At 41.1% G+C, this 21,928-nt stretch overlaps 1 protein-coding gene across 1 annotated transcript; it reads right to left on the reverse strand.

Annotated features, from left to right (window-relative positions):
• Positions 1-302: 302 nt before the first annotated feature.
• LOC102218781 (excitatory amino acid transporter 3-like) lies at positions 303-19,955 on the reverse strand. Its single transcript, XM_005800189.2, has 13 exons — positions 19,872-19,955; positions 17,921-18,064; positions 17,466-17,582; positions 16,886-16,997; positions 9,081-9,123; positions 8,936-8,986; positions 7,796-7,983; positions 6,210-6,317; positions 4,005-4,127; positions 3,715-3,909; positions 3,463-3,597; positions 3,059-3,163; positions 303-488 (listed from the first exon to the last, which is right to left on the reverse strand). The coding sequence occupies exons 1-13, from the start codon at positions 19,924-19,926 to the stop codon at positions 374-376; spliced, it is 1,491 nt and encodes a 496-aa protein (XP_005800246.2). The 5' UTR covers positions 19,927-19,955; the 3' UTR covers positions 303-373.
• Positions 19,956-21,928: the final 1,973 nt, after the last annotated feature.

Here is a 21,928-nt window from a genome sequence, read left to right on the forward strand (position 1 = left end):
AGGAACATATAAATATATCATTTAAAAGTGGCAGAAACTGAAATAAAATGAAAAATTAATATATTTTATTTTTATTTTAAGAATAAAATCTGGAATATTGAAGATGAGTGGCCTTCAAACACATAACAATGCTTATAATTTGTAACAATTTTCACATAAATACATTAGGAACACATAAGCATATAATTTAAAAGTGGCAAAAACCGAAATAAAATGGAAAATGAATACAGATGAATAAACTGTTATAGCACCGTCCTACTAGCAATAACTATAAGCGAACAGGGAAATGATCAGCTCAGACACCCCAGGATGGTGACATCACTGTCCTGAGGTTTCAGCTCGTTGGCGTTAATATGGTGCTGAGATGATCCTCTCACTTAGGTGAAATGGATCCTGATGCGGCGGCATTGGACGGGATGACCTCGTCATTTGGCTCCAAACAGAGTAAGTCCAGCTGGAGCTCACTGGGGGAACGAACTTTATCAGTCCTAACAAGGAAAATGTAAGACACAGTCAATAACGATGAGACTAAAGTGCCCCATTGTGTCATCACCACTTAGTGGAAATGACTTGTAACAATCTACATCCCAGATTTATTTTCACCAGAATTTGCCCCAATATTTTATTAAACCTTTCAGAGAAAAATACTCCAAACTGAAGACATTCAGAGTCATTTAGATCATTGTTATGTTGGTCTAAGAGAGAATGCTTCAAAGGCGCCGCAACAAGCCCTCCACGCGCCTCCACATAGATTTTGAATGTACACCAGACGCTCTTGACGCACGAAATGGTGTGAACGCACAATTAGATAACGACTGTTATGAAATGTTAAATTAATCAAAAAGCTTGACTTCTAGAAAAAAAACAAGTGGTTTTCATGACGCAGCTGGAGGAGAACAGAGCCCAACGGCAGCCGACTGCTGAGCTCAAGGAGGGTTTGTTCGCTCAGGTGACTTTCCGGTGATTTTCGTTTGTGCTGCTCTGGCTTTGAAGACATTAATTAAGGTTTAAAGTTCAAAAGGTCAATCAGCCTCCCCACGTTTATGAAATCAGACAAAATTAGTGTCAAACGTTTGTGCTGGTTTGTGCACCAAAAGTTTTTGTTTGTGCCGCTATCATTTAAAAAATATAAAGAAATGTTTGTAGAGGTCATGAAAGGTCGACCAGCCCCCCACTCCCCCACCTTCTTCAAATCAGACAAAATTGGTGTCAACTCATTCATGATTCTAAAGATATTAATAAAAATGTTATCAACATTTTCTTTTGTGCTTCTTTGGCTTTGAAGATATTAAAAAAAGTGTAAAGGTCAAAAGGTCAACCAACCCCCTCGTTGATTTTATAAAAGTGTGTGGGGGGGGGGGACTGGTTGACCTTGTAACCTTTAAACTCTCATAAATATATCTTCTAAGCCAAAGCAGCACAAACAAAAACTTTTGCTGCACAAACATAGTGGAGTTGATTGACACCAATTTTGTCTGATTTGAAGAAGGTGGTTGGAGGGGGGAGTGGGGGGTGACTGGTTGACCTTTCATGACCTCTAGAAACATTTCTTAATGTCTTTAACATGATAACGGCACAAACAAAAAATGTTGCTGCATAAACGTGTGGGGGGCCAACTTCACTCAGGTGTGGTTAAAACTTGTTTATGTGACACGATGATCTGCAGTGCACACCTCTGCAAGGAGGCGTACACCGAAAGCGACCCGAATGAATATTAAGTAGAAGAAGACGAAATTACTAAGTCAGGCTGAAATTCACTGCAGTACGACCATAACACAGGGGAAGAACGGGGAGCAGAGTCTCACCCTTGACCTGGAAGGGGGTCGATCGAGAGAGTAAGAGTTATTAAAATTTTATTCCCATAAAAAGATCTCTGAGCAGCTAGCACTGCTGTTAGCATTTCCAGGTCTGTGTTTTCCATTCCAATATCTGCTCTTTAAATGATCTTTGTTTCCTATGCTGCCAATAGTTCTAGCTTCTGGCTCACCTGTGAGCCTTCAATCTCGATCCTGTAGCCAATTTAATGCTCAGGATTAGTCACTTCCTTTAGGTCTTATTCAATGTTTTTAGCTGCGCAATCCAGAACATTCTCCTCCGTCTAGTCGTTAACGGTTGTAGCTACTTTTCGGTGGAGCAGTAAGTGGGATAGTTAGAGGAGGTACTGCTACCTTTTATTTTGATATATGGGCCAGTTTTTCATAGAAAATGTGAACTTCAGAAATGCTCCGATAAAAAGGTGTCAACATGTGTTTAAAGTGGAAGATGCGTTTTAAAATCTGGAAATGACACACAAATGTGTTCTAATGCGTTCACCTAGTTTGATGAGTTTTAATACATATGTAGGCCCGCAAAAAGCCAATTAATTTGATGGAAGCATTATAAAAAGAAACACTATGACTACAATAGGCCTTTGAAGCACTTAACGACTTGGGACTAAGCATAGTATATGATTGTTGGGTTTTATTTAAGTTTTTCTTTTCTTTCCTGAGACAGCAGGAATTGGAGAGTCCATCGAGGATGGGGATAGCGCAGCTAATAATTTGATGACCTTTGTAGCAATCTTTTGGAGAACCTTCCTCTTTGCAAACTGGCAGTTTGGATTTGTGAAGAAATTCCCCTCACATGAGAGGTAAAGGGCCAGAAGGCGCTCTGTGGAGAGCCATATTGTCTTCCAGAGTCTAGGGAGGAAAGTCTTTGTTGCATCTTTTTATCTTACTTTTGAGGCAGGACTTGGAACGCCAGACAACACATCCACACCGGTCTAGAGTCCAGTAAAGGAAATGTAAAGTCTGGAAGCAGTCCAGTCTTTACATTTCCTGAACTACTTCTGCGAAATGTATGGTGCTGAAACGGCAGCATCCAATCTCGGCACCACACTCATATTCTCTGTTCTTTCTCAGAACACCCTATTTGTTCAGTTGCGATGCTAGATTTCACACTTCTGCAGCTGTGGAAGTCACTGGAACACCTGAATTCAATGACTTGGATCAGGAAGCAAATACTTTTGGCAACATTGTATCTTTGCGAATGAACACATCCTTTTAATGATTTGAATTACCTTTCTGCTTCTTCCATGACTATCAGCTCCTTTTCCCATATAGCATTGATGGTAATCAGACCCATCATGTTTGCGAGCATATTCACCATGGTAGTGAAATGGTCTCTGAAGGGGACATAAGAGGAGAACAAACATGCTGTTACTCAACTATGTTTTCCCAAAGGTTCAGACAATCCCTAGTAACAACATCAGTCACAAAGGGTAGTTTTATACAGGCTCTCCCCAAGACCTCCCCACAAGTAGGACATCACTAGACATTTGTTTATCATGCAAATTAAAAATCATGTCCTGGTCAAAAATAACGGCAAGCTTTCTGATAGCAGACCAGTGTAACTCCATCCAGGGTGACGACACGGTTTGACAGTTAAAGTACTTTTTAAACAGGAGCATCAAGTTGAACTTACAGAAGCCATTCAAATATCACCAGCATGGCAGCATCCTTTGCAGGAAGTCCCACAGATGTCAGAACCATGATAGTGGTCATAGCTCCTTTTGCTGGGACCCCTGCAGTTCCAAAGGTGACAATGGAACTAGACAAGCTGCAAACCAAGCACAGACTACATCAACTGCAACACACAATTGTGTCAAGCCTTTTCTCTTAACAATCCCAGCATGCACCTTTTCTCAATTTCAGACACTTCGAGGAAGCAGCTTACCAAATGGCGATTATCTGGCTGACTTCCAGCTTGATGTCACTTATCTGAGTAACAAAGACGGAAGCGATCACTTCGTAAATTATTGTCCCGTTCATGTTGAGGCTGACGGTGATGGGCAATATGAGGCGGACGAGTTTCTTATTGACCTTCGCATTCTCTTCACAGCATTGAAAGGCAATAGGTAGAGCGGCGGTGCTTTGGCAGAAAGCACATCCTTTATTGGTGCGCCGTTCATACGGGGAAACTAGAAAAGTGTCACTCTTTGACAACAAACAAACAGAACATCTCACCTGGATGCGACGATAAATGCAGTTGTCAGAGCCTTGGAGATATTCTTGAAGACTTTAAAGGGGTTCTGTCTGACTATCGCTAAATAAGCCAAGGGAAGAATAAGAAAGGCGTAGCATCCCAGTCTGAAAGAGACAACGCAGTCATGCTCTGTGTTATCAAGACACAAAAAAGTATTCACTGGCCTTCAACTTTGACACTTATGAATTTTGTCATGGTAAGCCACACTGCTTAATATGTTTGGGGGGACTTAATATGCTAACACATAGTAGTGCGTCATTGCAAAGTGCAAGGAAAATGACTCATTGTTGCCCGGTAACATCCATGAAGATGTTTGTGCATCTCTATTCAGCCTCAGTGAGTCTATACTTTGTAGATCAACCTGTTGCTACAGTTCCAGCTGCAGTCTGTTGGGTTATGTCTCCACCAGCTTTGCTCTTCCATAGAAACAACATTTGTCACATTCTTCGCTGCGAAATAGCATAAGCTCAGATTAGATGCAGGGTGTGAACACAAAGCTTTCTGCCACATATTATCAAAAGGATATTGATCTAGACTTTCACTGGGTCATTCTAACACACAAATAAGCTTTGGTCTAAGCAAGTGGTCTCAAACTCTAGTCCTCAAGGGCCAGTGTCCTCAAACTTTTAGACGTTTTCCTTGTCCTACACACTTGAATGAAATGGTGAAAATGCATCACTAGCATGCAGTCAGGCTCTATAGAGCTCTGCTAATGAGACAATATTGCACTCAATTTTACTGAAGCAGAGTGGCATCTAAATGTTGCTGGACACTGACCCTTGAGAACTGGAACTTGAGACCATTTCTGTCTTCCAGAGTCTAGGGATGTTTCATTTTAGCTTTAGTTGCAGTTTTAGAGTCGTTGTGCTGAAGGAAGATGGACCTCGCTACAAATTTTCTTCCAGAATTGACCTGTATTCAGCTCACACTGTATGTGTATTGATATACTGTATTAATTGCGTCTACTGTCCTCTACTCTTTAAGTCAAATAAATTTACCGAGTGTAGATTTTGAACCTAAATGTATGGGTTTGTTAAAGATAATTACAGTAGTACATTGTGCTAACTTTTTCTTAATTTTGTCAAACCTCCAAGAGTTGATTAAACTAGAGATATTAGGTTAACACAAAAAAAAAACTGAAAGAAGAAAAAGACAGGAGTGGGAACGATTTCCCAGGGTGCTTAGTGGCATGTTTTTGGATCCTGTGTTGCACCATGAGTGAGATGGAGATGGAGGAGCGCTACATTGATTTTGATCTTATTTGTTGTCAAGGTAGAACAATCTGATGCTTTCTGCAGTCTTTGTGTTTGAGCTGGGTTTGATCTCAAATACACAACATCAAGTAATGCCCAATAATCAGTGACTGATTAGTTAGCATAGCCAGTTATCCTGGTGTGTTCATGTCTACCCTTAGAGTTGGTGCCCTGGGCAGTTGCCTGTGTCATCCATATATTAAACAACCACTATGCAGAGCTGCACAGGAATCTGGTAGACCTGTATGCTGGTCCACCCCTTCTTTTGGGACATCTTGATTTATTTAATTGTGGCATGATTGGTTTTATGCTATGGTCCAAATTAAAGGTACATTATTTTCGTTAATGTTTATGTGATATTTAGTGAGCTCCAATGCTATGGACCAAATCTTCCTTTATCAGTTGAGGTTCTGCAGTAACTTCTATTCACAGCCGCTCACCTCCAGCCCAGATCCTGTCAGCAGCGGCACAACGAGAACTGATTTTGGTAGTTCAGCTCAACTATGCAAAGTCCTTAACCCTCTTCCTCTTCCTTATCTTGGGATATTGTTTTAGAAACGGAGCCTGATTTAAACGTCTCCTCAACTTTCTCCCTGACGTGTCTGCTGAGTTTCTTGGTGTTCATGATGCCGCTTGTTCACTAAGGTTCTCTAACAAACCTCTAAGGCCAAACACAACCTCTGAAGAAAACTGCTTGAACTGGACTGGATGTTTGGGGTTTATCAGAGTAAATCAGCTGACAATAATTGTATTCAAAAGAACGGGTCTTTGCAGCGTCTTCATCCACTAAACATAAAGAAGGAGAAAAATCTCAGTGAAATCAGTGCTACTGCTAACTGTTTTCTTTCCTTCTTGTGTAGAGTTCAGTGCTGCCATCTCATGAGCAGTGATCTCAATTTGGCAACAAAGTTGAAACAGACAAAGTGGACATACCCCATACAAACCACCCCTGCAAACTTCACAAGTTTCACGGCCTCTCGCCAGTCTTCCACATTCAACACACTGTCTGTGATCAGGAACAAAACTCCAATTGGCAAATACCTGAAACAAACAAAAAAACAAACAAAACAAAACAAAAAAACGGTCAAGAAAAAAGGTTAAAGAAATGGGTGTCCAAATTTATTTTGATTAACTGTTTGTCAAACAGGTGTCCTGCAAGGATGATAAACATTCTTTTCTGTCTACTTAGAAAGATAAAGGCAACTATTTGCATGATTTATTTATGTTGATCAAGCAAGACTGTTCTTTGTTTTATTTACTTACATATTTTGAAACATAAAATCTAAGTTAACTTAAAGCAGGTTAAACAGAACTTTGTATAAAGCACTCGACATGTTTAGTGTAAATGAAATATGCAAGTTCACTGTAAAATCTAATTAGTTCACCTAAGTTAAAAAATCATGCAAACTTATTGTCTAAAAAAAAATAAAGTTTTTAAAACTTAATACTTGATTTTTATTTGTTTCTCTGCTCAAACTTAAATATGGAAAGAAGTGGTAGTTTGTTAAATTTGTAATTTTTCTAAGATTTTATTAGTTCTTTGGAAAACTACATTCGGGGCAGACAATCAATGACAAGTATTACGGCAATAAAATATTACACAAACTGTTCCTTCATGGAAGTTGTACAAATTCTATTTAGTCTATTATTTACAAAAATTCAAAATTCATGCTTTGTCTTCACTTTTTTCACCCAAGGAGTTTTCCCAAATAAAGTTTTTAACCAATGTAGCCACACTTTTTGTTACAGTTGTTTTTTTGTTTTTTTGCTACTGTCAGTGTTAATCTCATCAAATGTATTTTTTCTGCCTACGTCACCAACAACAGCATTATTATTTGTTAACCTATATACATTAAAAAAAAAAAAAACATCATAGTGCATATTTTATTTTTCAACACAGAATCTGCTGGACAAACGTTCAAGACTTTCTCTTAGGTTTGCAGATTTGCTTCAGCAGGAATGGAGTAAGGTCTGAGGATGTCCTGAACGTTAAGCTTTACTTAATTTAACTTCATATTTTTAAGTAGACACAGCAGAAGATGTTTTTATCAGTGTACTTCAAATCACAGCTGGTCCCGTAGACATCAGAGTGCTTGGGAACTCTGATGACTTAGGTTGGTGTTTTGAAATACAGAAAGAAACACAGTATAGATAACAAGACTGCTTTTTGTTGTGTGGATGAACTTAAAAAGATAGGCTCTTGGTACTTAAACAATTTATTATCTGAAAAATGTTTTACAATGTCTTGCATTTTGAACAAATGCTTTTGACCTCAATACTGTATGTATTTGTGTAAAGACACAAACTAGATTTTTTTTTTATTGTTGATTTCACAGTTTGAGTTATGTTAAATTTACCTAATCACAGATTCATTTTTCTCAAAAACAGAAATCACATTTCTTTGATATTATGATTTATCCTTACGTCTGACCTCGACTAATTAAGGGAACATTTTGTGCATTAAACATGTATCTAATTTGGTAAAAAGCGTAAAATTGTATACTGAATTGTAATCTTACCACACGAACCAGTGGACTATGATTTTTATTGCATCGTTGACGTATTGAATGACATTCACAGTGCTTTTTGCCTGGTCTCCCACCCTGTTTAACAAGATGCCGATGGTGAAAGACCAGATGATCAGTCCTAGCATGTTGGCTCCAGGAACATAGGTGCCTATCAGTCGCATCTCACTGTCATTGCGTGGCTACAAACACAAATATGCTGTCTTTCACTCTCCAAGAGAAATATTGTATGAGCACAACAACATATTCAACAATACATATCACTTTTCCACAATAAGTCTAACTACAGTCATTAACTTTGATGTATTTGATGTTTTATTTGCATTTATTCTATAAAAGACCAATCCAAAGTATGGCATAATGTATAAAAATAGAAAAAAAACGTTCTTTGAGTATTTAGCTATGTAACCCCTCCAGTAGCCCTACACATTCAGTTATCCACATGTATGCTCACTTGCTTTTCCGTTACAGGGAAGCAATTGACAGTCTTAGGAATAGGAAGATGGATGGCACGAAATCCCAGACAATCTAGGATTAAAACTTGTTTTAGGGGGCCAGAAGACTTGAGAGTTGAGACTAGGAAAGATCTTTCCCTTGGAGCAAATAGTCACTCTAAATATACAACCAGATCTACAATGGATGGGTTTACGTGAACGCACAACCATCCATTAGATCGTTATGGTCAAATCCGGGCCTAAATACAACAAAACATTTGTGGCGAGATGTGGAAATTGTTCCACCCACTGCCCAGAGAAATATTATTGTTGCGTTAACTGGTCTCGTCTAAACCAATAGTGCAAGTGTTTTGAGAACAAGTGTGTTGCTTGTCTCTGCGTTCCCCTGTGATGTGCCCCCCCTCCTGCTCATTGACCGCCACAGAAAGCCACAACTGCCCCTGAGGTGAGCTGAAAAGAAACACCACCTCTCCTTTCATGTTTTAAATTAAAGCCATCCAGATTTTCTCTTCCTCTTCACAGTAAAGTACTCTTTTGCGTTGACTGACTGCTTAAAACCTAAACAAAATACTTAGAAGTTTGGGGTTGTAAAATGACAAAATGTGAAAAAGCTCTAGTTTATCAACGCTTTTTGGAAGGTGTTCTAGAATAAGAACAACGATCAGAAGAAAATACTCACCACGTAGGTTATAGTTTGATCTTTTGTGACATGAACAATCTCAGTCTTGTACTGAGAAAAAAAAAAAAAGAAGAACTATTTGGAAACCTTCCAAACCCAACATAGGAAGTTGCACAGTGAGCTGTGGTTCTGAATAAAAACATACCTGCTCGAAGAAAGCCTGAAGGAAGCTCTCTGGAAACATGTTCCTACGTGAGTAAAAGGAGAGTCAGAAAAAACAAACAAACAACTGAGCTTGTAAATGTAAAGGACACAAAACCTGAGGCCATTATTTTCACCAGAGTTCAATATGATCATTTCACATCAACCAAGACAGTTTTAAATCATAGTTGCTGATAAAGATAATCTCTGTTTTAATTTCTCTATGCAGTAAACTGAATATGCTGAAAAGCAGGAATATTGTGTTCTGTCATGTTGGTGTCTAACTTTTTTACCCACATGCAGAACGACCACAGGAGAGACAGAAATCAGTAAAATGATATTTATTGCAAACAAATGGGTAAATGGGTTCTGGAACGGGCTCACTGCAACGTCTGTTCATTGTTGTGGAGGACTTGTTCTTCCGGGAGGGTTGATACTGTAGGTTCGAGGCTTTGGTCTCCTAGTGTGGGTCCTTACAGAGATCCTGGTACCATGAGAGATGGTGGAGGAGCGGCTCGAAATCCAGTCGAGGGTTCTGCGTAGTGATGTTACGTGATGTGCCGAGGCTTCGAGGCGTGTGTCGAGTAATGGAGGGGGCGTTTCCGTAAAGCGCGTATCGAAGCTTGCTTCATTTAGGGGAGGAGCCGAAAACGATGACGTCCGAAGCCTCGCTGCCAGGCTGTACCACGTGACTGCTTCGGGAAGTGGCTCAGATGTTGGCGCGGGGTTTGACAGCTTTAGAAACCCCGCAGGCTCCATTCAAAATGTGGGTTGTTGTAGGCGAGTTGCGGTCAGTTGAGAGAGTGGATAGAGTTTTGATAGTTTGGATAGCAGCGTTTGGATAGTGGTTATTTAGTTTGAGCCGGCGAGAAAGAGGAGGATTTCTCCTATGTGGGAACATTTTGATTTGATAAGCCCTAACAAGATAAGGTGAACTGAACATTTGCAGATGCATTATGTTTGCTTATGAGGAACTGTATTTTTCACTGTTTCTTATTTTCTGTAAAGGTGAGGTGTTTATTGTGCTCCAAGGAGTTGGGGTACCTCATCCATGTAGTGTCAAAAAAGAGAAATCGTTTGAAACCAGAAATTGTGGAGAAATTGTTGTTTCTTAATAAAAATGCATGAAATCATCCAAGTTACACAAGCATTAGCCTGTTCACTACCCCATCCCTAGTTCCACAGGCACTTTCACTGTCCTCTGCCTGATTAAGCCCAGGCCATTTTTCTAGAGTCACAGAAAAACTTTATTACACAACATGCCATATCACATGACACTACTATTTTGGGAATAACTACACGCAGAGAATACATTCAAACAACATTTTATTATACACATATGTGTATATATAATTTATGTAGACAAATGATTTCGTCCTACACCTTTTGTGAAGTCATTCCCAAGAGCCATAATAGACAAAAATTCAATGCATCACACGTGTTAAGATACAGCTGGCTGTGATTATACACCTGGCCAGTAGGTGGTTTCGTGTGCACATGAAGCTTCAAGAAATGAACCCTTTCTCGAACCAGTTGGCTCAAGTGGTTCAATGCCTCATGAGGCTTCATCTCACCATCACTAGTTCTGCGGTGGAGGGCGGACAGGTAAGTTCGAGTGCGGTGGGACAAACGGAGGAGCGATCCGACAGCCAGCTGAAGATATGTGGAGTCTGCTAGGGATCAGATGGAGGAGATGACGGTGGGGCTCGGGCGACCAGTGGGTATAATCCACGGTGTCACGAAAAAGGGAATCAAAGAAACCAAAATGGAATCTTCTCGGGAACTAACGAGGAAACACCTGTACACAGGGAAACAGCGAAGGATTACTGCAAGTAAATCTAAGGAAAGCACAAAGAAATAGCTCTAGACGGCTCTGGGTACCATTACTGGCATAACACTCAGGCGATGAAGTGCTGGTAGTCTGCTCCTTAAAAATCCCGGAGATGATGAGCTGATACAACACAGGTGCGCTGCAGCGTGGGACACGCCTCACGATGGCGATGGCCACTGGCGCCCTCTAGTGGGTAGAACAGTGAAGCAGCAGGCGAAAAAAAAAGAACCCACAAAAACCGACCAAAAACCCCAGAACCTAACAGTACCCCCCCTCAACGGTCGCCACCTGGCGGCCGAGACGAACAGGAAGGGAGCGAAGACCGATAATCATCAATAAGGGAAGAGTCAAGAATAAAAGACCCCGGGACCCATGAGCGTTCCTCCGGACCGTAGCCCTCCCAGGCGACGAGGTACTGCCAACCGCGAAACTTGCCGACGGGAGTCCACAATCCGGCGGACGATAAAGGCTGGACGGCCCCCCACGATTCGGGCGGGAGGAGGGGGCTCGGAAGGAGGGCATAAAGTGCTGGTCTGGACAGGTTTAATCTGAGACACATGAAAAACGGGATAGATACGGAGGGGAGCAGGAAGGCGAAGACGGACAGCAGAAGGACTAATGACCAATTCAATGTCAAATGGACCAATGAACCTGGGGGACAGTTTCTTGGACATGGATTTCAAGGGGATATCATGGGAAGACAACCAAACTTTCTGACCGGGTGTGTAGTTGGGGTCAGGAACCCTTCTCCGGTCAGCCATGCGCTTATTCTGGGCGGAGGTGTTGTGGAGAGCATTATTGGTGTCTTTCCAAATTCTGTTGCAGCGGCGGATGTGATGTTGGACCGATGTGACTGCAATGTTATCTTCATCTGAGGAAAGTAGTGGTGGCTGGTAACCTATGGAGACTTCAAATGGGGAAAAACCGGTAACAGCAGAAATGTGACTATTATGTGCATACTCGACCCACGGGAGAAATTGGGACCAGTCAGAGGGGTTGGTGGAGTTGAAGCAGCGAAGTGTAGATTCCAGTTCCTGATTCATTCTTTCAGTTTGTCCATTGGATTGTGGGTGGTAGCCAGAGGTTAAAGATACTTTGGCGTTGAGTGCTGAACAGAAGGATTTCCATACCTGAGAAACAAACTGTGGACCGCGGTCCGATAATATTTCCTGAGGGGTACCATGGAGACGGAAAACATGCTTGATCAGGAGCTGGGCAGTCTGGAAGGCGGTGGGGAGCTTTCTGAGGGGAATGAGGTGACATGATTTGGAAAAACGATCAACGATTGTGAATATAGTAGTCATACCTTTAGAAGGAGGCAAACCAGTGACAAAATCGATGGCTATGTGGGACCAGGGGCGTTTGGGTATGGGCAGCGGTTGTAACAGGCCAGATGGAGGTTGGTGTGATGACTTGTTCCGGGAGCAGACGGAGCAGGCTAGGACGTATTCTTTCACATCTTTATGGACAGATGGCCACCAAAATCTCCGGTTTATGAGTGACACAGTGCGATAAATGCCTGGGTGTGATGAGAACTTGGAGGAATGAATCCAGTGAATGAATCAGGCACGGACTGTGGAGGGAACGTAGATCTTGTTGGAGGGGCAGTTTTCTGGGGCCGGTTCAGATAGTTGAGCTTGTTTAATAATATCCTCGATCTCCCAGGAAATGGCAGCAACAGTACAGCTGGGAGGAAGGATTGTGGCTGGAGTTTTCACAGAATCATCGGGTGAATGAAGACGGGACAGGGCATCCGGTTTGATGTTACGGGAACCTGGGCGATAAGAGATGGATAGATTGAATCGGGAGAAAAACAAGGACCACTGTGATTGCCGAGGGTTTAATCTTTTAGCGGACTGCAAGTAAGAGAGGTTTTTGTGATCTGTCCAAACCAGCACGGGGTACTCAGCTCCCTCCAACCAATGCCGCCACTCCTCCAAGGCTAGCTTTATGGCCAGCAATTCTCGGTCGCCCACGTCGTAATTGCGTTCTGGGGGGAGATAATCTGCGGGAGAAAAAGGCACAAGGGTGAGTCTTATTGTCACGGTCGGACACTTGAGATAGAACAGCTCCGACACCGGTGTCTGAAGCATCTACTTCAACTATGAACTGTCTAGAACGATCAGGTTGGATCAGAATGGGAGCATTGGAGAACAAGGCTTTCAGTTTCTTGAAGGCGGCATCTGCCTCAGGTGTCCAGCTGAAGGTGGTCTTTGTAGAGGTTAGGGCGGTTAATGGTAAGGCCGTCTGACTGTAATTCTGGATGAATCGACAGTAAAAATTTGCAAAGCCGAGGAACCTCTGCAACTGTTTCCTAGAGTCAGGCGTAGGCCACTCCACCACCGCTTTGATTTTCTCCTCCGTGGGTCTTACCTGTCCGCCTTCGAGGATGAATCTGAGGAACGAGACTGATAACTTGTGAAACTCGCATTTTTCGGCTTTGACGTATAATTTATTCTCCAAGAGGCGTTGAAGAACAAGGCGAACATGACGTCTGTGTTCGGCGAGGGACTTGGAATAAATCAAAATGTCATCTAAACAGACAAACACAAAAACATTCAGGAAATCCCTAAGCACATAATTTACTAGTGCTTGAAAAAACGCTGGGGCATTAGACAACCTGAACGGCATGACTAAATATTCAAAATGCCCAATAGGAGTCTTGAAGGCTGTTTTCCATTCATCACCTTGCTGGATGCGGAGGTGATAAGCATTCCTAAGATCGAGCTTAGTGAAAACGGTGGCATCATGAACTGGTTCGAATGCTGATGAAAGAAGAGGTAAAGGATACTTGTTCTTTATAGTTATCTGATTCAAACCTCAATAGTCTATGCAGGGTCTAAGTGAACCGTCTTTCTTTCCCACAAAAAAGAAGCCTGCCCCCAAGGGAGAGGAAGACTGACGGATAATTCCTGCAGTTAAGGATTCCTTTATGTGCCTCTCCATTGTCTCATGCTCGGGTCGAGATATATTATACAAACGACTATTAGGTAGAGGTGCTCCAGGGAGAAGGTCAATAGCACAGTCGTAGGGGCGATGCGGTGGTAGGGAAAGAGCTTTAGTCTTACTAAAAACTGACACCAGATCATAATACTCCGCTGGAACGGATGACAGGTCGGGTGGATCTGGAGCTTGGGGGTCAGACTGTGCGGGACCTGGGGGGGCAGCAGATTGGAGGTGGAATGACAATGCGTAGACCAGGACTCAATGTGGAGTTCGGACCAGTTGATGTGAGCGTTGTGTTGTTGTAGCCATTGGAATCCTAGAATTATGGGAGAGTTAGAGGAGGGTAAAACAAAAAATGAAATGAGCTCTCTGTGATTTCCAGAAATAAGAAGGTGAACGGGCTTGGTTTTGTGCGTGATCTTGGATAGTGCTTTTCCATCAAGAGCTGAAACACGGAGGGGAACTGTTAAAGGTACAGTTTCGATTGACATCTGTTGCACAAAAGTGGAGTCGATAAGGTTCTGTTCACATCCTGAATCGATAAGAACAGATAGTGGAATGGATTGGTTATGGTTACTTAGCACTGCTGATAACAAAAGTCGAGAAGATTTCTTTTCCCGTAGATGGTCCGCCAGCCTCCTCTTTTCTACTGGCGGACCATAGATTTTGGCCGAATTGGGCAGTGGGCGATATAATGGCCAGGTGAACCACAATACAGACAGAGATTTGAGGTTAACCTCTTTTGCCTTTCTTCGGGAGTTAGGCGGGTCCTGCCTATTTGCATGGGTTCGGGTTCTACAAGGTTTGGTGGAGATGACTCGGAATGAGTTGACAAAGAGGTTGGCACGGTTCTGATAGGATTTCTTCTATTTCTCTCCTTAGTACGGGACCGAATTCTATTATCTAGACGGATGGTTAAGTTGATTAGTTCATCTAAGGTTTCCGGTTCGTCTAGGACGGCGAGCTCATCCTTAATGGGCTCACTTAGGGCATGAAAATATGCACTTTTTAGCGCAGCAGTATCCCAGGACAACGAGGCAGCCTTTATTCTAAAATCAACAGCAAAGTCTGCCACAGTTCTCTGCCCTTGCTTGATCCCCCATAATTCGCGTGAGTTGAAAGACTTATCTGAATCCTGGCTAAACACCAGCTTGAACTCTTTTAGAAAGTCATTAAATGTGCAGCCGAAATTGGTGGGATCTGGCTGCCCAGTTTAAGGCTCGACCTGACAAGAGGGAAATGACATATGCGATCTTGGCCCCATCATGGGAGAAACTTTGAGGTGACTGATTAAAAACGATTGAACATTGTAAGAGAAAACCCCTGCATTTGCTTGTATTACCAGAAAAAGCCTCTGGAGTTGGAATATGGATCTCTGAAAACATGGGAAGGACTGGCAGAACGGGAGCCGCAGCCAGCGGATCTGGAGCGGTGATCGGTTGAGTAGAGTGCTGCAAATAATCAGTTAATTCAGCAAGTCTTTGATTAGTCTGAGCTTGACAAGAACTTAATTCTCTTCACGCAGATTCATGGGACTGTATGAGAGAATGCTGCTCTGATAAAGCTCTCCTAATGGTGTCTGCAGGGTTAGTTTGTTGGCCTGAGTGTTCTGTCATATTGGTATCTAACTTTTTTACCCAAATACAGAACGACCACAGGAGAGACAGAAATCAGTAAAATGATATTTATTGCAAACAAATGGGTAAATGGGTTCTGGAACGGGCTCACTGCGACGTCTGTTCATTGTTGTGGAGGACTTGTTCATCCGGAAGGGTTGATACTGTAGGTTCGAGGCTTTGGTCTCCTAGTGTGGGTCCTTACAGAGATCCTGGTACCATGAGAGATGGTGGAGGAGCGGCTCGAAATCCAGTCGAGGGTTCTGCGGTGGAGGGCGGACAGGTAAGTTCGAGTGCGGTGGGACAAACGGAGGAGCGGTCCGACAGCCAGCTGAAGATATGTGGAGTCTGCTAGGGATCAGACGGAGGAGATGACGGCGGGGCTCGGGCGACCAGTGGGTATAATCCACGGCGTCACGAAAAAGGGAATCCAAGAAACCAAAATGGAATATTCTCGGGAACTCACGAGGAAACACCTGTACACAGGGAAACAGTGAAGGATTACTGCGAGTAAATCTAAGGAAAGCACAAAGAAATAGCTCTAGAGGGCTCTGGGTACCATTACTGGCATAACACTCAGGCGATGAAGTGCTGGCAGTCTGCTCCTTAAGAATCCCGGAGATGATGAGCTGATACCATACAGGTGCGTTGCAGCGTGGGACACGCCTCACCATGGCGATGGCCACTGGCGCCCTCTAGTGGGTAGAACAGTGAAGCAGCAGGCGAAAAAAAAAGAACCCACAAAAACCGACCAAAAACCCCAGAACCTAACAGTGTAAACTGCAGCACTAGAAGAAAATTTACAAAAAATCAGAAATGCAAAACGCAACGGTCTGAAATGAAACATCAGACTCATCCCCTGTCTGAAGCAACCTCAGTCTCAGGAACTGAGAACTATCTGCCACCAAGCTTTAGCTTAGCTCGCAGCCCTCCACGCGTACCCTGCCTTTGTTTGCGTTCTCGGTGCCATCAGAGCGGACTGGCCAGAAAGTGCGACCAGCCTCTGGTGTTGTGGAGATCTCTGGGATGAGTCGGAGATAAAACTGTCAGAGTTTGGAGTCAAAATGTCCAGAAACTCCTGGTTTGCTGTAGAGCAGCAATGCCGAGCAATTCTGATTGAATAGTCCGGTCGAAGGTAAATAGAAAATCGCTAAACAGCTAATTCTTGGGAGACCCTGTGCCTTGCGTTGTTCACGCGTCACCACAGTTAAATGTAACATTCACAAACATTATGATAAGTAACGGTGGCACTTGACAAAATGTAATGCTTTAATTGTTGCCTGTGTGTTCTCTGACTTTGAATTTTGTGTTTTTATGATGTAAAACATCTTTAATTGCCTTGTTGCTGAAATTTGCCATACACAGTTAAACTTGAATTGGATTGAACTGAATTGAATTAAACACTTGTCCTCTCACCTCAAGAGATCCATTAAGACCACGTGCATGGAGAAGGGAACGGAAAGATCCGGTTCTCCACTTGCATGCTGTGCTCCCAAACCAGGCCTTGTTGAGAGCACCAGAGACATTGCTGCAACACAAAGTCTCAGGCAGGATGTGAAAAGCAACTAGAAAAATTGCTGTTCCGTGCAAAACAGCCGTGAGAATGCATATCTGCAGAATGAACACTGCAACAGATGCCAGAAAGAGTTTTGAAAAAACTGAATGGAGAGACAGAAATGAAGGAAGTTAAAGAGAGAGACAGGCCAGAGGAGGGCTGAAGACAGAAAGACCAGAAGAAAGCCGAACGCAAACGGATCTAAGCGCAGCAGAAGAGGGAAACACAGGGAAGAAAACAATCCTGGAGACATACCTGTGCTCCGGGAAGGCTTGAAAGAAAACTGCAAGATCTACAGCAGCGACACTAATATTTGCTCAAATATTTGCTACATTTTGATGCATAAATTGTTTCTGCAGAGTGAAAAATGTATGAACAGCAGCATTTTGATGAATGCATTCTCAGTTGATAACACAATAGACACTATGACAGTCTATCAATCTACACTGCACTTTATAAAGTTACCATAAGATGAAGCATAAACGGTAGAGAAAGAGACGTAGGCTCCTGTGATCAAGGCTACTTTCCTGGACATTTTGGTGTTTAATCCAGTTACTCCTGAGAAAAGAGAGCAGAACCAGAATTTCATCTTGTGCCTGAGCGAGGAACAGGACAACATCCTAGTTTATGTAATAATGGCCTAACAATAGTCTAAGTGTCTGAACTGATCTTCATCTTCTAACACCTTTTATTTCTTGTGAATGATTTATTTCTTATTCACAAGAAATACACTCTTGTGAATTAGACTCGTCGAGATCTAGATGCTTACATAAATAAGTGTTTTCGGCAACATTCATACAGAATATCCATAAAAAATAAGTGAGAGAGCACCTTTTATATCTACCCGTATAGCAATAAGTTCATACATTGAGAATTTAGATTTAAATGTAGCTTGCCTGCAAGCACGCTTGTCACAATGAGGGGGACAGCGAACATCTGAAGCACATACAGAAGTATATTCCCTGGCATTTTGATCCACTCTTTCATAACCCTATTGCGTACGCCAACTGTTAGCCTCAGCAGAAACCCAATGCCTATTCCTATGGAGCAAAAAATAAATTAAAAAAATCACAGTTATAACGGGTATAAGAAACCGGCACCATCAAGATGTGAAAACAGCCTTCAGTGTGGAATACTTTATAGCAGCTGTGAGAAATATATGGAAGTGCTTGAATATAAATGGTAAATTACATGCAGCTATATTTTTTCAAAGTTTGTTCAGTTTATTTTTGACAGTCAACATTGTACCCCGATGACGAATTAGTAAAACAGAGTCTGTCATTTAATTTCTAAAGATGGGTAAAAATCGTGACTAACTCATTTGCACAATAGATTCAATAACTGGAGGAAAATAAATGAAAGTTGGCAGAACAAACAAGCTTCACTGTAACAATAGAATAAATAAGGCCCACAATCATATTCAGTAAGTTAGAATATTTGTTCTAATGAGGCTTGTTTATTTTCAAAACTACCTTTTAAAAATAACCTTAAACATACTGTTTTTTATTAAGCCCATATCTCCAAATTAAACATATTTTGTATTATGCAAATGTTAAGTACTGTGTTTTCATAAAGTGCAAGTATGAAATTGGTATTACAGAAATAAAGGTCTTCAAACATCCATCAGTTTGTGAACTGAGTTACTGACATAAATGAACTTTTGAACGATACCCTCTAATATTCTCGCTTATTGATTTTATTTATACTTTATTCAGTGCATCCAACAGCTCATGTCCATTTCAAAGCTTAACAAAATAAATAAATAAGTACTAAAATCACCCAATACAGTAGCACTCTTTGAGAGGGCTGAGAGAATGGGAAGCAGAGTAGCACATTTTTTATTTTTATAAAAGAGTTATTATTATATTTGGGTGTGCTGTAAATGGGTTCTACAGCGGTGTGAGTGGGGCCAGGAAGACAGGAAGGCTGGAACATGTGACAATGACACCGTCCAGTTCTCGCGGTGGATCAAATCTCGAGATTTGGCGAGATTTGTGGCGAGATTTGACGATGAAAACAAAGTCATTGTGGCGAAAGAAGTCATTTGACTGATTACGTTTCTGTTTCACCGTCATGCTAAAAAAATATCCAATAAATCAAATTATAAAAATTTGAAGAAAAAAAAATAAAATAAAGCTTTTCAACCAAACAACCCTGCAGACGGAGTCAACCTGAACAGCGCATGAGAGTTTATTTACCAATTTGTATTCTAAGAAATTTGTAAGAATCCACCTGGGAAATTAGTTGATTATGGATGACCACTGGTGTGTGACCTAAGACTGCCTTTGGGACGAAAATAATAATAATAATAATAACAATAATAATAATAATAATAATAATAATAATAATAATAATAATAATAATAATAATAATAATAATAATAATAATAATAATAATATGTTCCTGTGATTCTTGGACATCCGGAATTGTTACTCACACCACTGAAGATTTTTTTTAAATGTGTTGTCGGTGGTTAAATGTGATCTGAACTGAGGCAAAAAAAACAACAAAAAAATTGCTGTAGCATCATAAAATCTTAACGTGTAATTGTTTGGTGTAATACATTGTAGTAAGCGGCACTTCTTTAGCGTCAAGAAATGTTAAACATTTCATTTGCATATTAAACTTAACAAATGTCAAAGTACGTTTTAACTTATTTCAGTTAAATCCCGGGTTAAACACGTCTACGTAACCGCTAACCTCCGTCTCACCAGCAATTCCACCACAAAAATAAATTAATTAATACAACTGCATAAAAATCACAGAATGCTTGGCAGTAGCAAAAATAATAATAATAATAATAATAATAATAATAATAATAATAATAATAATAAATTTAGTCATTACCTGAGGCGACTGACAGCAGGCAAAACACCTGAATTAGACTGTCTTTCTTTTTCATCGTTTCTCTGTGGTCCAGTCAGACACACGCACCAGTCTATCGCAGCCGTTCACGACAATGTTTTGGTGTCCAATGCTAGGTAACTGGATGAAAGTTGTCCCACTTTTTAAAAAATGCCCCGGAAAGTATATTCTGTCTGGAAAAGCCTTCCCGCGTCTCCTTGGATACCTTGATTTTGGTTCAAATGCTAAACAATGTTAGTATTTATTCTAAGAAAAATGAAAAAGACAACGTGCTTCCACTGAACTGCTTGGTTTAGTGGATGTCCAGTGTCTGGACACTGGACATTTTAACAGTCTGAGAAATATTGTTGACGTACTTTACAGTGTTAGCCCACAGCACAAGTGCCAAGAGTCGTTTATAGTAATAACGTGAATAAAACATTTTCTGTTGAAAGGAGGGACGGGTGATGTGATTTGTTGCTCAGTGGGAATTCATGGAGAAATGTCAAAGAACGTAACTGGTGAAATGACTAGGATGACGTTTGTGTTTTGAGAGATTTAAGATAATCTGTTTCATTCTCGGTTTTATTCCATTTAGAGTTTTGAATGAAAGATAGGCATGTTAAATGATACAAAAAAAAACCCCAAACATGTTTAGTCTCCATGGTAATGGTAATAAAAAATAATCATTTGAAATGTATTCTAACTTTAACCGTCAGCTCTTTGCAGCTGCGGATCTCGTAACCCAATGATCACCTACAAATGATGCATTTGGAAGAGTAAAAGTGCGACTTGCTCAGAGGACATTGTGACATTATATAAATGTTAAACATGTTTTAAAAGCTCTTTATTTAAAACAATGAATAGAAGAGTTTTCAACTGAAGAAATAGACTTTTTTAAAAAACATTGGATACATTTTCGAAACCAATTAAACCCTTAGTTTCGTGTAGGAGTCCGTCGTTTCGCAATTTTAGAAAAGAGACCAATAAGAAAAAGACCAATAAAAAAAAACACGGAGATACTGAAATAATTAATAAAAACTAGTTTTTTTTAACTGTTTAAAGATAAACAATATATTTTGTTTAATAGGCAAAATTAGGTTTACTTTCCGAGTACGCACGTCTGATTTAATAAAACTGATCTTTAACCACTTTAACCACTAGTTGGCGCCAAAACACTTCTCCTCATAGTATCCTCAATCTGTGAGACGTACTTCAGGCCCACAAGTCAGCCAGCATCAGTGGTAAACACTCACCAGTTTAGATTTTTACTGGTGCTGATTTATGACGCATGTCATAAAGGATCAGACTGTCAAGAAGTGCGGGTGGTGAGGCAGACGCTGTAGACCCAGGAATGCGATAAATGAATGATTTTAATGAATAAACTCAGTCCAAGACAACGGGCTCGACGCCAGTGTTGTATAAAGTACTGAAATCTCAGAGTCAAGTAAAAGTACCTCTCCAAAATATGACTTTGGTAAAAGTCGAAGTCACTGACTGAAATGTTACTTGAGTTAAAGTCTCAAAGTATCTGAAATTTCTTGTACTTAAGTATGGAATCAAGGGGAAGACAGGACAACACGAAGACTCGGGGACACAGAAAACTCTAATTAAATACACAGACAACATCAGACTGCTGCTGAACATCGTCACCGTGAAGCGCTAAGCAGGAACGAACCACTTCATGCAGATCCAGGGGGATTCAGTGCAAATATGGATGTGTGTTTTTTGGTCTGGGAGGGGCAACATTTGATTTGTACTGCTAAAAACTATTTTAGGAAATGCAATATGATTAACTTTGTAATTGACAGGGCCCCATTTCTTTTTCATTTCTACTGAAAAAATAAAAAAAAAAAATTGTGGAGGGCCCCCTGTCGGTCAGGGGCCCTTGGAATTATCATAACTTTTCCCCCTTATACGGCGCACCTGGCTAGACGTAGTGCACAAGTGGCATCCAATGTCGGTACCACTATTTCTTCTGAGAGCAGCTTTTTTCCTCAGCCTCAGTGCTGGATTTCACACAACTGTAAAGGTGGAGGTCACTGGAAAATCTAAATTCA

The sequence above is a fragment of the Xiphophorus maculatus genome, chromosome 1 (assembly GCF_002775205.1).
Source record: "Xiphophorus maculatus strain JP 163 A chromosome 1, X_maculatus-5.0-male, whole genome shotgun sequence".
Lineage (NCBI taxonomy): Eukaryota > Metazoa > Chordata > Actinopteri > Cyprinodontiformes > Poeciliidae > Xiphophorus > Xiphophorus maculatus.

What these genes read in the sequence shown, in the direction of transcription:
- LOC102218781 (XM_005800189.2), bottom strand. Translation starts at nt 19,926, where the DNA reads ATGAAAAAGAAAGACAGTCTAATTCAGGTGTTTTGCCTGCTGTCAGTC. An exon ending in CCTGCTGTCAGTCGCCTCAG is followed by an intron (nt 18,065 to 19,871) that starts GTAATGACTAAA and finishes TTTGCTCCATAG; the next exon opens with GAATAGGCATTGGGTTTCTG. An exon ending in ATAGTCCACTGGTTCGTGTG is followed by an intron (nt 6,318 to 7,795) that starts GTAAGATTACAA and finishes TGTTTGTTTCAG; the next exon opens with GTATTTGCCAATTGGAGTTT.